The following is a 16767-nucleotide window of genomic DNA, read 5'->3' on the forward strand; positions in this document are numbered from 1 at the left end:
ATGAGTGACTGAATGGTAGTTCAGTTGTAGCAATATGGCTGTCATGGTCTTCTGAAAAAAAATTCTGAAAAGGATGTAATTGTGAGCAGCAGCACAGCTGTTCAAACACTTATAGTGGATTTGGAATTATTATACAAACTTTTGCATAAGTCTCAACAAATACTTCTTTAAAAATGTAGAAGAAAAGAATGGGGAAAATAGATTGTTTTGGAAAGTTTCTGCATTTGACATGAATTTCTGAAATATATTTTAAATTATATGGCCAAAATTTAAAAAAGAAATGGTTTTCAGATGTTTCTGGTAAAATACTTACAGTGTTATCTTGATTTTCATGAAGAGCTTGAATGAGTTGGGGAAATAACTCAATCATCCCTAATCCAATAATTAGAAATGTATCATCAACAATTAAAAATACTAGTTTAAAAACAAAATACTAATATCCAGAATTTAATTTAAAAAAAAATCACTCTATGTTCTTGAGTCTTCAGACTATAATGTTGAAGAGTACCTATTTCATTCTTACAGTTGCAAGTATAACTTATTTATGTTATCATGCAGAGTAATATCCTTCTTGACAGACAAGAACCTTATTGTATCAAGCAATGCATAAACAGAAACAAACAAATTTTCCAGTAAAACTGGTTTTCCATCTAAGACAGAAACAAAACAAAACAGGTATGTGATTCAACAGGTATACAGCGAGACTGCATCAATCAACATTCTGTAGAGTGTAATTAGTACATGGTTGAGCCTAATTGATATGGCCTATCTGGCTAGAGACTGGTTCTGTGTGAGTAAATATCTGGGTGTGGGTATGAAAATATCTGGGTGTGGGTATGACAGACCATAGGTATAAATCTCAGGGAATGAGAAATTGCTATGACGGAAGTGCGGACGATTGATTAATCAAGACAGTTTTAAACTTAATAATAAAACTTTACTGCGTAAATACTCACTAACAAAATACATTTCTACTGTTTAGTCATTAGTAGTTATTAGTCAATATTACTCCACGTTCGAAGCAGTTATCCCTTAACAGCCATCCTATATTTGCAAATAATATACAATATCCCAGAGCCCATGGCAGGAATTCAGCACCGATGGTTACCGTCCTTGAGAATCTCAGTCATGGCAGTGTTCAGGTTCAAGAGCTCTTCAGCCAAGGATGTCAACACTGAAAAGGATGCTTTCCTTCCCCCTCCTCCAAGTCCAAATCTAGGATTTTCACCTTGTATAAAATATTGCACCCTTTAGAGAGCTCTTAGTCCTTGACCTCTGACTCCGAGGACTTTGAGAGACTTGCAGAGAGTACTTTTGCAGGCTGCAGCAGATGCCTTGTCTTGTCCATCAGTTATGGTCTTGGGTTTTTTCCTTATTTTTTAATTTCTGTTTCATTTCATGCAGTCTTTTTCCATCTCTTAAGGTTGCAACTAACTGACCAGTTGATCAGTAACTAACCATCAGTAAGGTACTTACAGTTCTGGGACCTTTGTTTTCAGCCTGTGCCCATATTTTCAAGGCCTTTACTAAAACTCCACATCATAACAGGAGACACCTGGCATCAAGCTTTAGCTGACCTGCAAGTTCTCATAACATATGGTAACAAGCCTAATAGGCCAGGACTGACTGTCTTACACAGGCACAGCGAGGATAAGGCCCGAGGTTTATTTCTGACAAGAGCAAAACTGTTTTTAATGAGCATGAAAATATTTCCAAGTTGCTCACACCTAATTAGTGTGATTTTTGAAAGAGTTCAAAGCAAGCTAATAATAATTACATTTGGCTTAGCATGCTTCTACTTTCATGAGTGCCATGAGCATCTGCTTTGGCCACAAAAAAAAGAGGTTTGAATAATGAAAACTAGTAGGGAGAAAATGGTACACATTTACTTAGTATTTCTTGGGTTTGTATAGTGTATGAAAGGAATGAAGAATACCAAAAGTATCAAGACTGACTGTTGATATTGAAATAATTACAATGACAAAAGTAGCCACAGTGACAATTGAGAGATAAATGCTACCTTGAGTTGAGACGTTGCATTACCCACTTTGAACATTGACCAGGGAATAGTAGACACCTTTTTCAGCCAGAAGCTGCTGGTGGGTGCCCTGCTCTGTGACCCTGCCATTCTGGAGCACGGCGATCTTGTCGGCGTTCTGGATGGTGGAGAGGCGGTGAGCTATCACGATGCACGTGCGACCTTCCCGAGCTTTATCCAGCGCCTCCTGGACAATCTGCACAAGGAACAAACCAAGAGGTGAGCTCTTCTAGCAGCTGCTGGGACATACACCTCAACTGCCATCTGGAAGCTCGAATATGGCAGTGAAGGAAAGGGAATATCTGTTGCTCAAGCTTCTTGATTTAGAATTAGCCTGTGTCTTGGCAGAGTCCAGGCTGTTAGAGTGGATAAAGCTGTGATAGTTAAGACAATTAGAAGGAACCAGGCTCATTACTGAGATGCATGGCAGGAGAAAAAAAGAAAATGGTTTTAAATTGTAGGAGATGTTCTGACTGGATATAAAAAGCATTCACTGCAAGGATAATTAGGCATTGGAACAGGGACAAAAGCATCTCTACTGAATCTCCTTGAGATTTTCAAGTACCCTACCAGACACAGCATAAAGTAATCTAAATTTGAGTTCAGTATTGGCCTTTGTGTGAAGAGGAGGTTTAACTGGGGACCTCCACAGCTTTCTTTCATGACTGATTAATTATATATGGAAGTCAATATTCCTGGGCCAGCTGCTATCATACTAGTTCTCATGATTTCACAGGGAGTCTCATGAATCACATTTTCTTAAAGCTATCACTGGCAGAAGATATTAAAAACAATCTCTGCTTTCTTGTATTTATTCCTTATGCTTATTAATGCAGAATAAAGTAAGAGGTTAAATTTAAATACCTAGCTGGCATATAATCAAGAAAACAATAAATCATGGAATTATTTAATGGCGTTTTCCCCTTAAACCTCATTTTTTTCATGCCTACAATTGATCAAAACTTAGTAGAAACCTTAACTTTCCAGATTATATTATATGATATATTATTTGCCTCATTAATAGTAAGTATTTTTGTAGATTCTGTTAATTTTCTTCAACTGGATTGTACTGCTGTAGTATCAAGATTTCAGCTTTGGCCTTAAAAAAAAAGTAAATGTTTTAGCAATTTTTACCTAAAATTTTCATTTTAGCCATGAACATGTAGCAAGGACCAGAGAGCAATGGGAGAAGGAAGAAAACTTAAGAAGCCACATAGCACAGTTTCACAGAAAAAAAAACCCCAATGTTCTCTGGCACCATCCTCAATCTTTTTAGCTTCTGTAGGTTGTGTGTCCTGATACAATTTTGATAGCACTTTCTCAGCTGAATCCTGAAGACTTCTACGCTAAGGAATACATTCTTCATAGCAACTTCAATCTGCCTACTGCCATACAGATGTAAAAAATACTTTTTTTCCCCCAAGGAGGGGTAAGAAATTTATATTTGCCTATTATTTGCCTAAATATGTAATTTGCATAAGATACCATGTTTCCAGCTTTTGACTTTAAACTATGGGAGTAAAACAGTAATCATAATCCAAAAAAAAGTTTAGTTTCCAGATTCTGGCTGGGACTTAAGTTACCTTTTCACTTTCTGTGTCTAAGGCAGAAGTAGCTTCATCCAGAAGCAGAATCTGGGGCCTGCGTATGAGAGCCCGGGCAATAGCGATCCGCTGCTTCTGGCCACCAGAAAGCTGCGTCCCCTTGTCCCCTACACGGGTATTGTATTTCTGGAAAAAATATATTGAGTTCAGGCTGTGAGTGAAAATCAGTTTGGATGAATATTGAAGCACATCAACTCTGACACCAGCCTCCCATAATCTATATATTCCACACCAGTGGCTTTGAAATTCTAGACCAGAATTTCTATCTGTCACGAATCTATTGATCTTTTACTGGTTGACTTCTTTATAACATCAAGTGTGTAATGAATTCAAAGCAACAAGCCACTCTGAGGTTGAAATGACAATGTTATTCTCAATCAGACAACACAACACTAAGGGTCAGTGAAAGTCTGTTGACTTTTCAAGTTGGGGTTCAAACTCTGAAAAATCATTCAAAGTAAGATGGGTATTTAGGGGAAATGTGATTAAATTTTTAGCCTTTCTCAATACTTGTAATTACATCTTCCTGGTCACCGCATAAGGACAATATTTTGTGCATGGCAGACCTTTCATCTGACCCAAGATGCTCAGTCTTATAGTATTATGTGTTTGTCTCATGCATATAGGTGAAAAATTCTTAGTAATTTTCAGACCACAGGAATACTTAAAATTCAAATTCTGGCTAGGTATAACTGGAAGAAAGTGTAAACTCATCAGTCTAGCAGAATCTTTTACATATGCTTGAGAAAGACAGGAGCTTAAAAAAAGTGTTCGACTTTAAAACCCCCACCCCTTAATAGCAGCTCTCAGTCAGTTATAATTGTGTGTCTTCTTCCCTGAGAGCTTAAAAGTTCCACTCTCCACCTGCCAATGGAATTTCCCAGAGTGAAAATAAATATGCCTAAACAGAATTAAGTAAGGAAAATATTTTTAAAAATGTTTCAGATTTATTTTCATCTCAGAGAATTATTGTACCCCAGCTAATTATAAACCTACAGTTTTCCCTGCCACTTGAGTTCACATCCAGTTCTGAGAAGGAAAGAAAGGGAATAACTTACATCTGGCAGTGAGTCAATGAAGGAATGGATATTGGCTTGTTTTGCTGCACTAACAATTTCCTCGAAGGACACCTGCCGGCTGTTATCTCCGTAGGCAATGTTTTCAGCTATAGTGAAGTCAAACAGGATTGGTTCTTGTGAGACAATACCAATCTGAGCTCTCAGCCACTGGATATTCAGCGCCTTTGCAGTTTTGCCATCAAAAAACTGAGAAAGCAAACATTTTAAATTTTAGTCACATGGCTATGTATAAATTTGAGACTTACTGTAAATTCATACACAGCAGGTGTGCAATTGCAGCTCTTTCCTTAGCTCTTTCTTACCAATTGCAAGCCCACATAATCCCTTCCCCTCCTTCTTGTCTATGTTCCAAAATTTTCTAATTCATAGAAGTGAATGCTGCCTCAGTCCTTTTCTTTACTTCAATATTTAATTAGGATTTTGAAGACAGTGGAAGATAGGATATGCTAAAGCAACTTCAAAGAACTTTGGGTAAAGTTCTTTCAATTGTTTCTTCAGCAGGGAAATTTTCCTCTATTTTACATCTATAGAGAAGAAGTTTACTTCCTTAAGATGTCATTTGCAGCCAGTTTTCTTTATTGGCAACTCTCTCATACTTCTGCTAAATATGCCTGCTGAATTGCTATCATTTTTTATTAGATAAATACAGAATTTTAATTTTTTTTAACATATCAGCTTCATAATTACACAGTTGTCTTGGACACAAATAAACCAGGACATTAAAAGGGCTGTTAAATCTCCACTAGAGTGACCCAGTGCAGCACTTAGGCTCTGTGTTGGGTGACATGATCAGCTGGGTAGTTGAAGAACTGCCCCCTTCATATCATGGCTGTTGGAGGAGATTATTCTATGAACTCCACAGCTGGTGCTAGAACTGTCAATTTTCAGCCAATATATCTTTTTCTTCAACAGAAAAGGTGTTATAACGAACCTGATTCAAAATCCATTGAAATGAGGGAACTTTTGTGAACAGCTGTTCTGACAGTTTCTGCTTTAAGCTAAACCCCTTTCACTCAGTTCACAGTGCAACTCAGCTTGAGAATTAGTCCAGCACTTTTGTGGTTTCTATGGCACAGGTCTGTGCTTTACCCTTCAGTAAACTGTTGTTGGTTATTCATGGACACAAGGCCAGAAACACTGGGAAGGAAGTTGCAGTTTGTTAAACACACTTTTGAGGCACCTATGTTGCCTCTTTCTACACATCACTTTGCTACATTGAACCTTTTGGGGCACTTTTAACCTCAAAAAAAATCTTTTCCATTGTATCTAGGCTTTATTTAATTATAGTTTTATGCTTTGTGCGTACCTCTGCAGAGACAAGATCTAAAATTCTTCTAAAACCTCTGAGCACATTTACACCAAAGAACAACAGCAATTAACAGTACCACTATGTGAAAAAAAAAATTGTAAAGTTGCTGAATGACTAGCATAGGAAGCCCTACATTTTAAACCAATATTACTGAAAGTATTTACAATCTATCACTTAATAAGCAGGCATACTCTTAACGATGTTCCTGACAAGGAAAAATTAATTTAAAAAATACTTTTGTCAATGTTCGCCTTTTTTTTGAAAGAACATAGATGGAAAATTCTATTACTAGATCATACAGAAGTAGATACATATATTTATTAGTTTTTAAACTGTTCTTATTATAAAAACCTCAAGAAATTAGTCCTGAATTTAAAGCCATAACGAGACTGTGGATCAGTAATTGTGATGTGGGAAACTGGGACTTACATACATCTAGTTTAATTAAGAAGACCGAATGAGTCACTTAAAAATACTTAAAAATAAAACTAGAAATACCAATTGTACTTATAAAATCACAGAAAACCAATGAAGAACACCCTCACTTAACCTGTTGACATGTTCTTGCAAAAAAACTTACCATTTCTCCATCGAGTGGGTCATAAAATCTCTCCAGCAGCTGAACAACAGTGCTCTTTCCACAGCCGCTGCTACCCACAAGAGCCAGAGTTTGTCCCTTTTCTACTTTTAGATTCAACCCTTGAAGGATTTTGACCTCTGGTCGGTTTGGGTAGTTAAATACCACATCTTTGACTGTTATGTTTCCCTCAAATGTTTCCTATAATGAAAATATTATCACTGTTACATCTTTAAGACAATTTCACAGATGATTAGAATAGAATTGCAGAAGTATCCCCACCCCTCCAGAAGTCAATAGAGATTTTCAAAACAAATACCCTTTTGACTCTGTGTGCAAAAGCTGGGCTGACAATAGGGAACTTGGTCCATGTTTTGTTCAGATAGTGCCAAAGATGCATTGTGATAAGGATGCAATCAGAAGGAGAGGAAGAATCAGTTTGAAGAGAGTGAGGAGGGCTGTCCATATCACCAGTAAATAGTATCCCCCAGCACTCATGGCTTACTCACAGGCTTGTCTCCTTCCTCACTGTAACTGTCTATTGAGGGCACTCTTTCAAACAGCTGAAACAAGTGGGCTGCTGATATCTTGGCTTTGGCATAGTCTGGAGCAAAAGAACTGGTTTGTCCTAGTGCCATTGCACCAAATACAACAGCTGAAAACACTCTATAAAGAAATCAGGAAAAAAATATCATGAAGAAAAGAGCAGTGGAAATGTGGCTGCAGTCAACTTTTACTCAGAGAAAAAAGAGGGCTAAATTTAGAAAGAATGAAGTAGTAATCAACTATTATTGCTTTAATTATTAATTTAGATCCAGAAATTTCTTTTTATCTTCTTTTAATGAAATGAGATAAACATGCCTGCATTCCAAATTCACTGTTTTCATTACATATTAGCAGTAATTTCTTTAGTTTCTTTTATTCTGGGTAGAATATTAAGTCTCAGCTGGGGCTGTGAAGAAAGGGATCAATGGATGGCATCATTGCTACTCTAATGCTGTTCCATCCTCACTGTGGTTTCCTCTCTAGGGTTTAATGACCTTTGGGAGTAATTGATCACTTTTTAAGGCATCAATGAAAATAAGAAATCAAGCTTGTAACAAGGTGACAATAAAGATTTAATTTTCTACCACATCTCTGCTGGAAAAATTGCAGGATTTACAATACTGATAAAGGTTGAAAAGTATGCTTTTATTGGTTTTTGATGACTTTTAAGTCATTTTATGGAATTTTATGTAATTTATAGGCTACATTAGAATAGTTTAAAAACCTGTTGTCTTCAGCTATTACTTACTGCCACACACCATAGAAAAAAAATCATCACCAAGAACAGCTATTTGGCACATGAAACCTCTTAGCCTGTTTTAAGGCAAAGTAAAATAGATTCATTTTTATTAACTTTGTCTTTTTTGTTCAGAGCTACATAAAGTGATCTGTTTTATTCTGTGTTTGAGCAGTATAGAAGGGCTCACACAGTTTTTGTTCAAACCCTCTCTTTCAAATCCAAAAATTCACTCAGCTGGCTAGAGATGTTCAGCTAGTAGATGGAATGCAGACACTTTCTAACATCTTCTGGTCTAAATGAGCTGTGTTAACTATCTTTAATTAGGATGGCAACAAAAAATCAGTATGGTTGACTTTCTTGGGTATTCAGGTCACTGATACCCACACTGGTAGAATCTCAGTCTATCATACTTGTTTCCATAGCCCATGTATTGAACTGTTTCTCTTAATTAATTTTTCTGAACAGACAGAAAAGAGATTGTAAGAGAGATACTTACAAAAATACACTTTTAAACTCCATGAGATCATTTACCACTAGGTAGGCACCAAACCGGAAACAGCCAGCATAGGTAAAGAACATCATTGCTTGTGAAAGGGCAAAACAAAAGCCAAATATATGTGCCTTCTTCACAGAATTTCTGTACAGAAAGAATGCATATTTTCATCAAAGTGTGCAGTCATACTGAAATCCTAGTACACAAAAAACAATTAAACAATTGACTTCAATTGATACTGTTATGAATGTAAAGTTTACATACACCGAAACATTAACTAAAAACACTTCTCTCTCGTAGGGCAATAAGTTCTTATTTATACTAGAACAACAGAAAGATGAAAGTCCTGGAGCTATCCCATCAATGCCAACCCTGGGAATGGTTAGAAATTGTTCTGCAAATCACGAGATATGAACTCAAAAGCCAGCAGCTTGGGAAAAAAGCTAAGTAGTATCTTTTATGTCCTGCACTGTGCTCAACCACTCATTTATTATGGTAGATGCATTAGTGGCCCCCCTGCTTCTTTCCCATTATATCTGTGTACATATACTTTCATTTTCTTTACTTTTCTCATAGATGTCTGAAAAGGAAACAGTCCAGTCTGGAACAAATAAAACTTTAATTCGTAGGATCTATTTAGTTTTTTACTTTAAGACTTTTAAATTTTGATTTAGTCCAGACAGACTTATATTAATTTATTTTCAGCCCCAAACCAGCAAGTAATAATTCAAATGTTTTCGATCTTACTAACACTTTAAAAAGTGGCCTAATATAATATTCATTTTACATTAAAATAGTTTTAATTAAATATCCAACAAATCAGGTGGAAATTTAGATTAGCCCACTTCGAAAGCTCACTTAAAACCAACATTTTTCCAAACCAAGTAACATTTTAATACCAATATTATAACAGAAAATTAATTAAATAATTTTTTAAAAAAATGTTGACTGGTGGTGGTTGCATTTGTCAATACAAATATGCAAAATATTGACATTAATTCTGAGATAATGAAATTATACATTAAATCATACACACTATCAAAAAACATCTATTATTGTGGAGGTAAATGTTTGCAATTTATTACAGATGTTTTTTAGCTTAGTTATTTTATTATACCTGTATGGTACAATCAGATGTTCTCCATACATCAACTCAAATTTTCTTTCTTGGGTCAAGCTAACAACAGTTCTAATATTTTCTATTGCTTCTGTGGCAATCTGCAATAGAAAAACAAATGGTTTTTGTAATCAAAAATTAAGTATGCTGCAATTCCTTATTCTAAATTAATAGAAGATTCTGTTGGAATACAATTTTATATTTTATACTGGTTATTAAAATCATAGACTGTTGAGATAAAAATATGCATTTTACATTTTTCTTGTTAGAATGAGATTTTCTTACAATGCTCAGAATTTTCTGATAAGACCTCTTTAATGTTCTACAAATAAAAGGTGAAAACCCATTAGACAGCAATAACAAATATAGAGAAGATACTGAACATGAAAAATGGCATATTAGCATTCAACTTCCAGTCTGCAGAATTTGGGCTGCAATCAAAATATCCAGGTTATTTAGGTGCCTTAGAGCCTAACTGAGATCTCAGCAGTAAATATTTGCTCTGATACCTTCTTTTAGCTTGCAGATTCTTTAGACTTGAGTCATTTGTATACACAAATGTTCCAGGGGAGATTCAGATTAGATATTAAAAAAAAAATAAAAATCACTGTTGATTTTTTTTGGTCAGGCATTCAAATAGATTTCCCAGGTAGGTGGTGGAGTCACTGTCTCTGCAAGTGCTCAAGAGATGGATGTGGCACTTGGGGATATGCTTTAGGGGTCATTATGGTGGTCCTGCCTTGATGGTTGGACTTGATGACCTTGAAGGTCTCTTCCACACTTGATGATTCTCCAAAAGACTCTCAAGTCTTCAATGCATTTTGCTATTGTATACATTTAATGTAATTTTAGTTTAATTAAGACAATAAAGTAAGGTTTTTTAGTAACTTAAGTTCAGCAACTCTTTGGAGAAAGTGAATTTTGCAGGGGGAACATTATTTTTACTGAAAAAACTCCCATATTTTTAAAAAAATGATAATTAAATAAAATGCCTGTAGTCCAGTGCTTGCTTAGGTGGCTGTGAGAAGGGAAACTAACATTACTGTGAAAAGAAAATATTTTTTTAAGTTTTGAAAAAAAAATCCGAAATATTTGTAACACCTGTGCTAATTCTTCACAATATACTGCATTAAGAAAGTCTTTAGTGTTTATTTCAAAAATTGTCAACTATTTTCTATCACATCTTACAACAAAACAAAATAAATTCTCATCCCTCAGAGAGAAGCAGAAGAAATGTACGCAGTTGAAAGGAAAGGAATGGAATTGCATGACCTTAGATAAATGATTTTCTTTTCAGCAACTTTTCAAAAGAGTAGGACACAAGGAGAGATTTTAGAAAAGCTTTACCTTGAAAAAAGCAGTATCTTGGAAGTGATGAAATAGTTGTTCTGTCCCAAAAGGATTTTTGGAATGAAGTGACATTAAATGCCTTCATTTAATTTGTTAAACAAGAGTCTAGCCTTCTTGTTTTTCTGTTCTCAGCTTTCTCTTCCACTCAAGAAACAAAGGAATGGCAAACAGAAACCAGTGGATATATACATATTATCTCTGCAAACATTAATAAGATGAAGAAGGGAAGAGAAAAAAAAGCAGTGTAATAAACATAAGATAGATGGCATGCCAAAAAGGGATGACAGGAAAAAAAAAGAATGCCAAAATGAGAGTGGTTGCAAAATAAGGAAAACAAAGATGTCTAGAAAAGGAATGAGAAGAGAATATGCCTGAATTGTCTTTAGCACATTCCAACATTTAACTACAAAAATATTAATTGGTTAATACCATAAGTCTTCAATTGTTATTGAAGAGGTGTGATGCTCTGTAGGTCTGCCAGTGTACCTGGCTGTCTTTGGAACTTGCATATTGTGAAATGGTTTGGGCTCAGAAGTCATAGATCCATTAACAATGCTTTGGTAAATATGAATGTATACATGATACAGAAACAGATTAATTTCTCTTGACCCACCTTTCCTGCAGCTTCCAGCTCTTGTTTATCTTTCTTAGCGTGCCCAGCCAACATCTTCATTTCAATCATTCCTGCCACTGCAATGATGGGCACAACAGCTAAAAGCAGCAGGGTCAGCTGCCAGCCATAAACTAATGATATAACAATTCCAGTCCCCAGGTTGGCTATGTTTTGGGCAATTAATGCTAGTCTGACACCAGTTGCCTGGACAAGAAAAAAAAAAGGCATTTCTTACCAACATAACTGCATTTTAAATAAGAAAGCATTTTCACCTATAAAATTCCTGATTCTCAAAGCACTGCTTAGAAAATAGTCAGTTGACTATTTTTTTGACTCAGTTTTGCTATTTTTCAAAATGGCAGATTTTTAACTGCTTTTGTAAAAAGTTATCTAGATCATATTTATATCTTCTTTCCCCATATTCTGATTACTTCAATTTATTCTGCAATTTCTAAATTCTGCTCTTGAAACTGAACAAGCTTTACCCTCATCACATACTCACATTTACATCTAAACATTAAAATCTGTCAAATTTTTTAGATCAAAGAGCTAGCTTTACAAGTCATCACACAGAGCTCAATAAGAAAATTAAATATTTAACTTTTCCTATTGAAATAAAGCCAAAGATACTTCAGAATACTTCAGTTAAGAAAAAAACCAAGCATATAGCTTCATGTAGCAGTAAAAATTTACTTAAGCATAGACAAATTATTACATTCAGTGTACTTTAGCTTGATATTACATAAGCTTGAAAGCACAGAATTTACTTAATAAAGAATCTCCATAAGGTAACTGAGAAATGAAAGTCAGTTGCTGAAAGTTCATTTTTTTTAATAGGAAATCTGTACAACCAAAAAAATAGCAGGAGATTGTAAACTGAATAAATTTATTTGCATGTCTTTAAGTGAAAAAACATCTTTAAAAAAACTTCTTAGGTAGGAGTTTCCCAATAAATTTGTTTAATAATAAAGATCACAATACAGCACAATAGTTTATTTTTTAGAAAAAATTATTTGGAAATTAGTCTGTAAATATATATTACCATAATTTTCATAAAGTGCATCAGTGCATTCTCTACCAGCTATTGGTATATATATATAATTATTATATATATACCAATAGCTGGTACAATAATTCTTATATAATTTTTTAAAAATATAAAATATACTATTTTATAGCATATTTTAGTTGTCAAAATCAAGACTGGAATCCAGCTAGTCAAACCCAAGCTGCAACTTCATTGCATGCTAAACCAAATAGGAAAACTTCCAACACAAAATTTACTTACTCCTTTCACTTGAGAGGCATCATTAGCAAGTCTTGTAGTTAATGCTCCAGTGCTATTTTTAGGATTATCAAACCAGGCCATATCCTACAATAAGAAAAATTATTTATAAGACCAGATTTTGGACATTTCAAATAAACTGCTAAGTCAATCTGGTAAGTGGCAGTGCCTCAGGTTCTACATATTTAAATAAGTTTAATTCCATCACTGCACATTGAATATATTTAGAAAGAAGTGTAATCTTGTGAATCATTGATGTATTCATTGTCACTGCTGAGAAGGAAGGGGGGCAGCTGAGAGATTCCAAAAGCAAAATTTACCCTCCCTCACTGCTGCTCCTTCACTGAATCTGCTTGGAGGAGAGGACTCTTTGGTCACACTCCCTCATGGTTGCAAAGCTGTTTGAGGAGGGGTTAAATGTAAAGCATTTTCAGGTCAAAAACGAAATATTCCTTGCTTTGTTTCTTACCATATTGAAGAGGCATATTTTTAAGCTTTGAGACACCAACAATACAACAACAACAACAACAACAAAAACAACAAAAAAACCCAAACAAAACAAAACACCACAAAAAACCCAAAAAACAAAACAAAACAAAACAAAACAAAAAGAAAACCCAAAAAAAACCAACCAAAGGAAAAATCAACTTGTTCCATCTGATCAAAGTTAATTGTTTGGATCAGGTACACACTTTATGATTTGTTCACCAAATATCTGATTTAAACTGTCATGTGTAGTATGCATTGAATGCAGTCCTGATAATGCATTACAGGCATTTGTGACCTCAAGACTCAATTGTAAGATTGCCTTTTCATTAGATTTTTAGTATGGCTGATCTATAAATCATGATTTTTCAGACTGCAACAGTTTTCTGTCACATTGAAAATAGTCATGTTCACATGAATCAAATTCTGTGTCTACATGTAGCTTTATGTACAAGAATTAAAACCCCATAACTATCATATTTTGTATTTCAAAATCTAAAATATTGATCCTGAAATCATGCAAAATTTAGCCAATTTAGAATTAACAACATTACATTCTATTTATATTTACCTCTCTGAAAGTGGCTTTACTTTTCAATACACAATCTTATTGTTGCATTAACAAACAACACTTAGAGATTTGGGCGCTTGTACAGAGACTTCAAATAAATACATAAAACCACATATCTGTATGTATCATAATTCAAATCAGACATTTGAAGTAAGAGTTACAGTGTAAGTTATGTTGCATTTCTTTAGGGGAGAGAGGGCCCAAAGAAAGGAAAGCAGGCAAATGTACAGGTAATGGGATACTGCTGGTACACATCAACTTGTCAGGCCCTTGTAGCTTGGCTATAAAACTAAGTCTTTGCAAGAAATACATAAAAAGCTCTTGTATTGATTTAAGACTCTCCCTCTAAGGACACTTTGCATAACCACATGTAATTAATCAAATTGGTTTCTAGTCTGATTTAAACTATCTTCTCTGTATGACACAGTGATGTAGAATCCAGTTATTTTATACCAATACCATAAATTCTTTTTAAAACCCTGGAAATTAAACTATTTATTATCTTTACCTGTCTAAGCATTGCTTTAAACGCCATGAACCGAAGCCTCATTGTCAGAATTTCTCCAGCTTTGCCAAATGTGAAACCCTGTTTGAGAGAAAGTACAATGCTTAGTATAGTATTACACTGTTTGTGTTTATTCAATACATATTTTAGATAAATTGCCTCTACAATGTCAAAGTAAAAAGTATTGCTGTCCTGTTTGCAAAAAGCAAATGTAAAACCAGGTTTAATATACATAAATGCTAGTAGGTTCACAGTACTTATATTCAAACACTATTAATGAAAAAAAATATAGGGAGCATAGCAATATTTTCCAGCACTGCTTCACCAGCATGCTTTAAGGAGAAGGTTACAAATCAACCCTTTGACTTCATTTCTCTGAGTCAATGTAAGTCAGATTTAAAGTAGTAACATTTAGGTCATTCATTTTAGATTAAAGGCGTTTTAAGGCAACCTGGGTTCAGTCAAATGCATCAGTCAAATTTAAAAACATTTTCTGAACATTTCTAAACTGAGCAAACCTATCACAGCCCTGTACTATTCAGCCTTCCATACTCAAGGCCCTTTTCTCTTGTGCAATGAGACAATTCCACAAACAAACCAGGTTTCTGCAAGAGGCTATTTATGCTGCTGTCCCAAGCACGGTATTATTTCACTCTGTGGGCTCAATTAACAGATAAAACTTCACCAATATGTTCTTAAATTATAAAATGGACTATATATGAAAATATTTAATATGATTACTACCTTTTTTTTTTTTTTTAAGTGGCACTGTAGTATCAGGTAAAACCCTTAGTATTTCAGCAGGAGGAAGTGAATATCAGTGTGATGAGTGTTACCTGACAAACTGGGCTTGGGAGTCTCCCACAGGAGAAATATGGGATGTTCCCTTACACAAGGGAAGGGTTAGGGAAGTAACAAATTGGAGAACAAAGGCAGGAGATTGATAGATTTTCAATTACTAACAGAGTCAAATGGGAAGGCTTGAGATGAGAGGAGGGTGGTAGAATGTGAGGGCTGGAGAAGTTGCCTGTTAGCTGATAATGGAGAATGAGTGAGAAAATCCAGAGTTTCGTGCTGAGAAGTGTCTGACTGATGAACAAGATGGGAATTTCTAAAGTTAAGAGGTCTGATAGATTCAAAACACTCTTAAACACAAGCAGCTTTAGGTCAAAAAAGCTTCAGCACAAGACATATCTAGAACCATAAATACAGGTTCTGGTTTGAGTTGGAGACATATTATGAAGATGCAAATTTTTAGTATATTTCAGGTTTCTAAAACATGATGAGCAATTAAAATAAGGTTAAAATATCAAAACATACCTGGAAAAAGAAAGTAAAAAAAGAAATGATCCCAAGTACTAAAAACAGCAGTGAATATAAGTTGCTCTGTTTTCTTAAGACGGTCTTGTCAGTCTCTGAAAAAATCTATAATATAAAATTTGAAACAAAGTTTTTATAAAATTAACTAACAATCTATAATACTCTCATCTTTCTCAGTAACTTTTTTTGGTAGTCAATTGCATTCATATGAAATTTGATCAAATATTACATAATATTTAATGTATAACAAGCATATGTCAGGTTGTAGCAACATTTTCAGCATTTTGTGTCATACAATTTTTCAGATTTTTGCAAGAATGCGTCATCCATTCTTCAGCTTTAGTGATTGTTTTTAGTGATTGTTTTTAAGCTATTTATTCTATAAATAGCTTAAAAAGCTATTCTATATTAGAAATAAATATGGTGGGCTTATAGTTTTTTGCTTATTTTATTCCAACTTACCCCAATAATTTCAGAAAATATGACTGAAAATGCAGGTTGTAAAGCTCCATTGATAATTGCACACAAGGTTCCAGCTACAAAGTATGGCCATTCAGTTTTGTTCAACTTCATAATTTTCAGAAATGAAGCTGGAGGTAATTCTTCAGCCTAAAAAACGTGAATTGCATAAGGACAAACATGAACGTATTTGGCAAAATACAGAGAAAAGGAGAGATTAATAATCAATTTCCTATTCCCAGAATCTATTCAGGGGAAGCAAAACTGTATAATTTTTAATAACATGAATAAATGATTGCAATTTTTTTTGCTCTAACGTGAGGGAGATCTGTACACCATATCTACAGCACTTTTCTTTTTATATTAGTTTATTCATGTAATTTTTGTTGGTGAATACTTTGGTATTGGTCAGTGATGACTGAACTATTCATTCTGGGCATATTACTGTGAGTAATATTAATTAATTCAAGTAATTGTTCATGAGGCAATTTATAGCATTAAAATAATTGCTGTAAATATGAATGTAATCATATTTGGGTTGGGAGAGGGTTTGCAATTTTTGTTGTAAGTTGTTATGTTGGGCTAAATATTTTGTTTCTTATCAAAAAATGAATGTTTAACCTTTATATGTTATGTTGGTATGGTACATAAATATATGTAAGTATGTTTCTTTTAA

General features: G+C 34.4%; 1 protein-coding gene across 1 annotated transcript in view; it reads right to left on the bottom strand.

Annotated features, from left to right (window-relative positions):
• Window positions 1-915: 915 nt before the first annotated feature.
• ABCB1 (ATP binding cassette subfamily B member 1) overlaps window positions 916-16767 on the bottom strand; it is a 40398-nt gene continuing 24546 nt past the window's right edge. Inside the window, exons 18-29 of the mRNA XM_066552898.1 lie at window positions 16095-16241; window positions 15633-15737; window positions 14316-14393; window positions 12754-12837; window positions 11466-11669; window positions 9503-9603; window positions 8389-8529; window positions 7117-7273; window positions 6611-6808; window positions 4701-4907; window positions 3622-3768; window positions 916-2234 (exon numbers count right to left, since the gene is read on the bottom strand). Of these exons, the coding sequence (XP_066408995.1) occupies window positions 2040-2234; window positions 3622-3768; window positions 4701-4907; window positions 6611-6808; window positions 7117-7273; window positions 8389-8529; window positions 9503-9603; window positions 11466-11669; window positions 12754-12837; window positions 14316-14393; window positions 15633-15737; window positions 16095-16241 (1764 nt within the window). The 3' untranslated portion in view covers window positions 916-2039. The remainder of the gene's footprint in view (window positions 2235-3621; window positions 3769-4700; window positions 4908-6610; window positions 6809-7116; window positions 7274-8388; window positions 8530-9502; window positions 9604-11465; window positions 11670-12753; window positions 12838-14315; window positions 14394-15632; window positions 15738-16094; window positions 16242-16767) is intronic.

Source organism: Molothrus aeneus, chromosome 1 (genome assembly GCF_037042795.1).
Source record: "Molothrus aeneus isolate 106 chromosome 1, BPBGC_Maene_1.0, whole genome shotgun sequence".
NCBI classification, from domain to species: Eukaryota; Metazoa; Chordata; class Aves; order Passeriformes; family Icteridae; genus Molothrus; species Molothrus aeneus.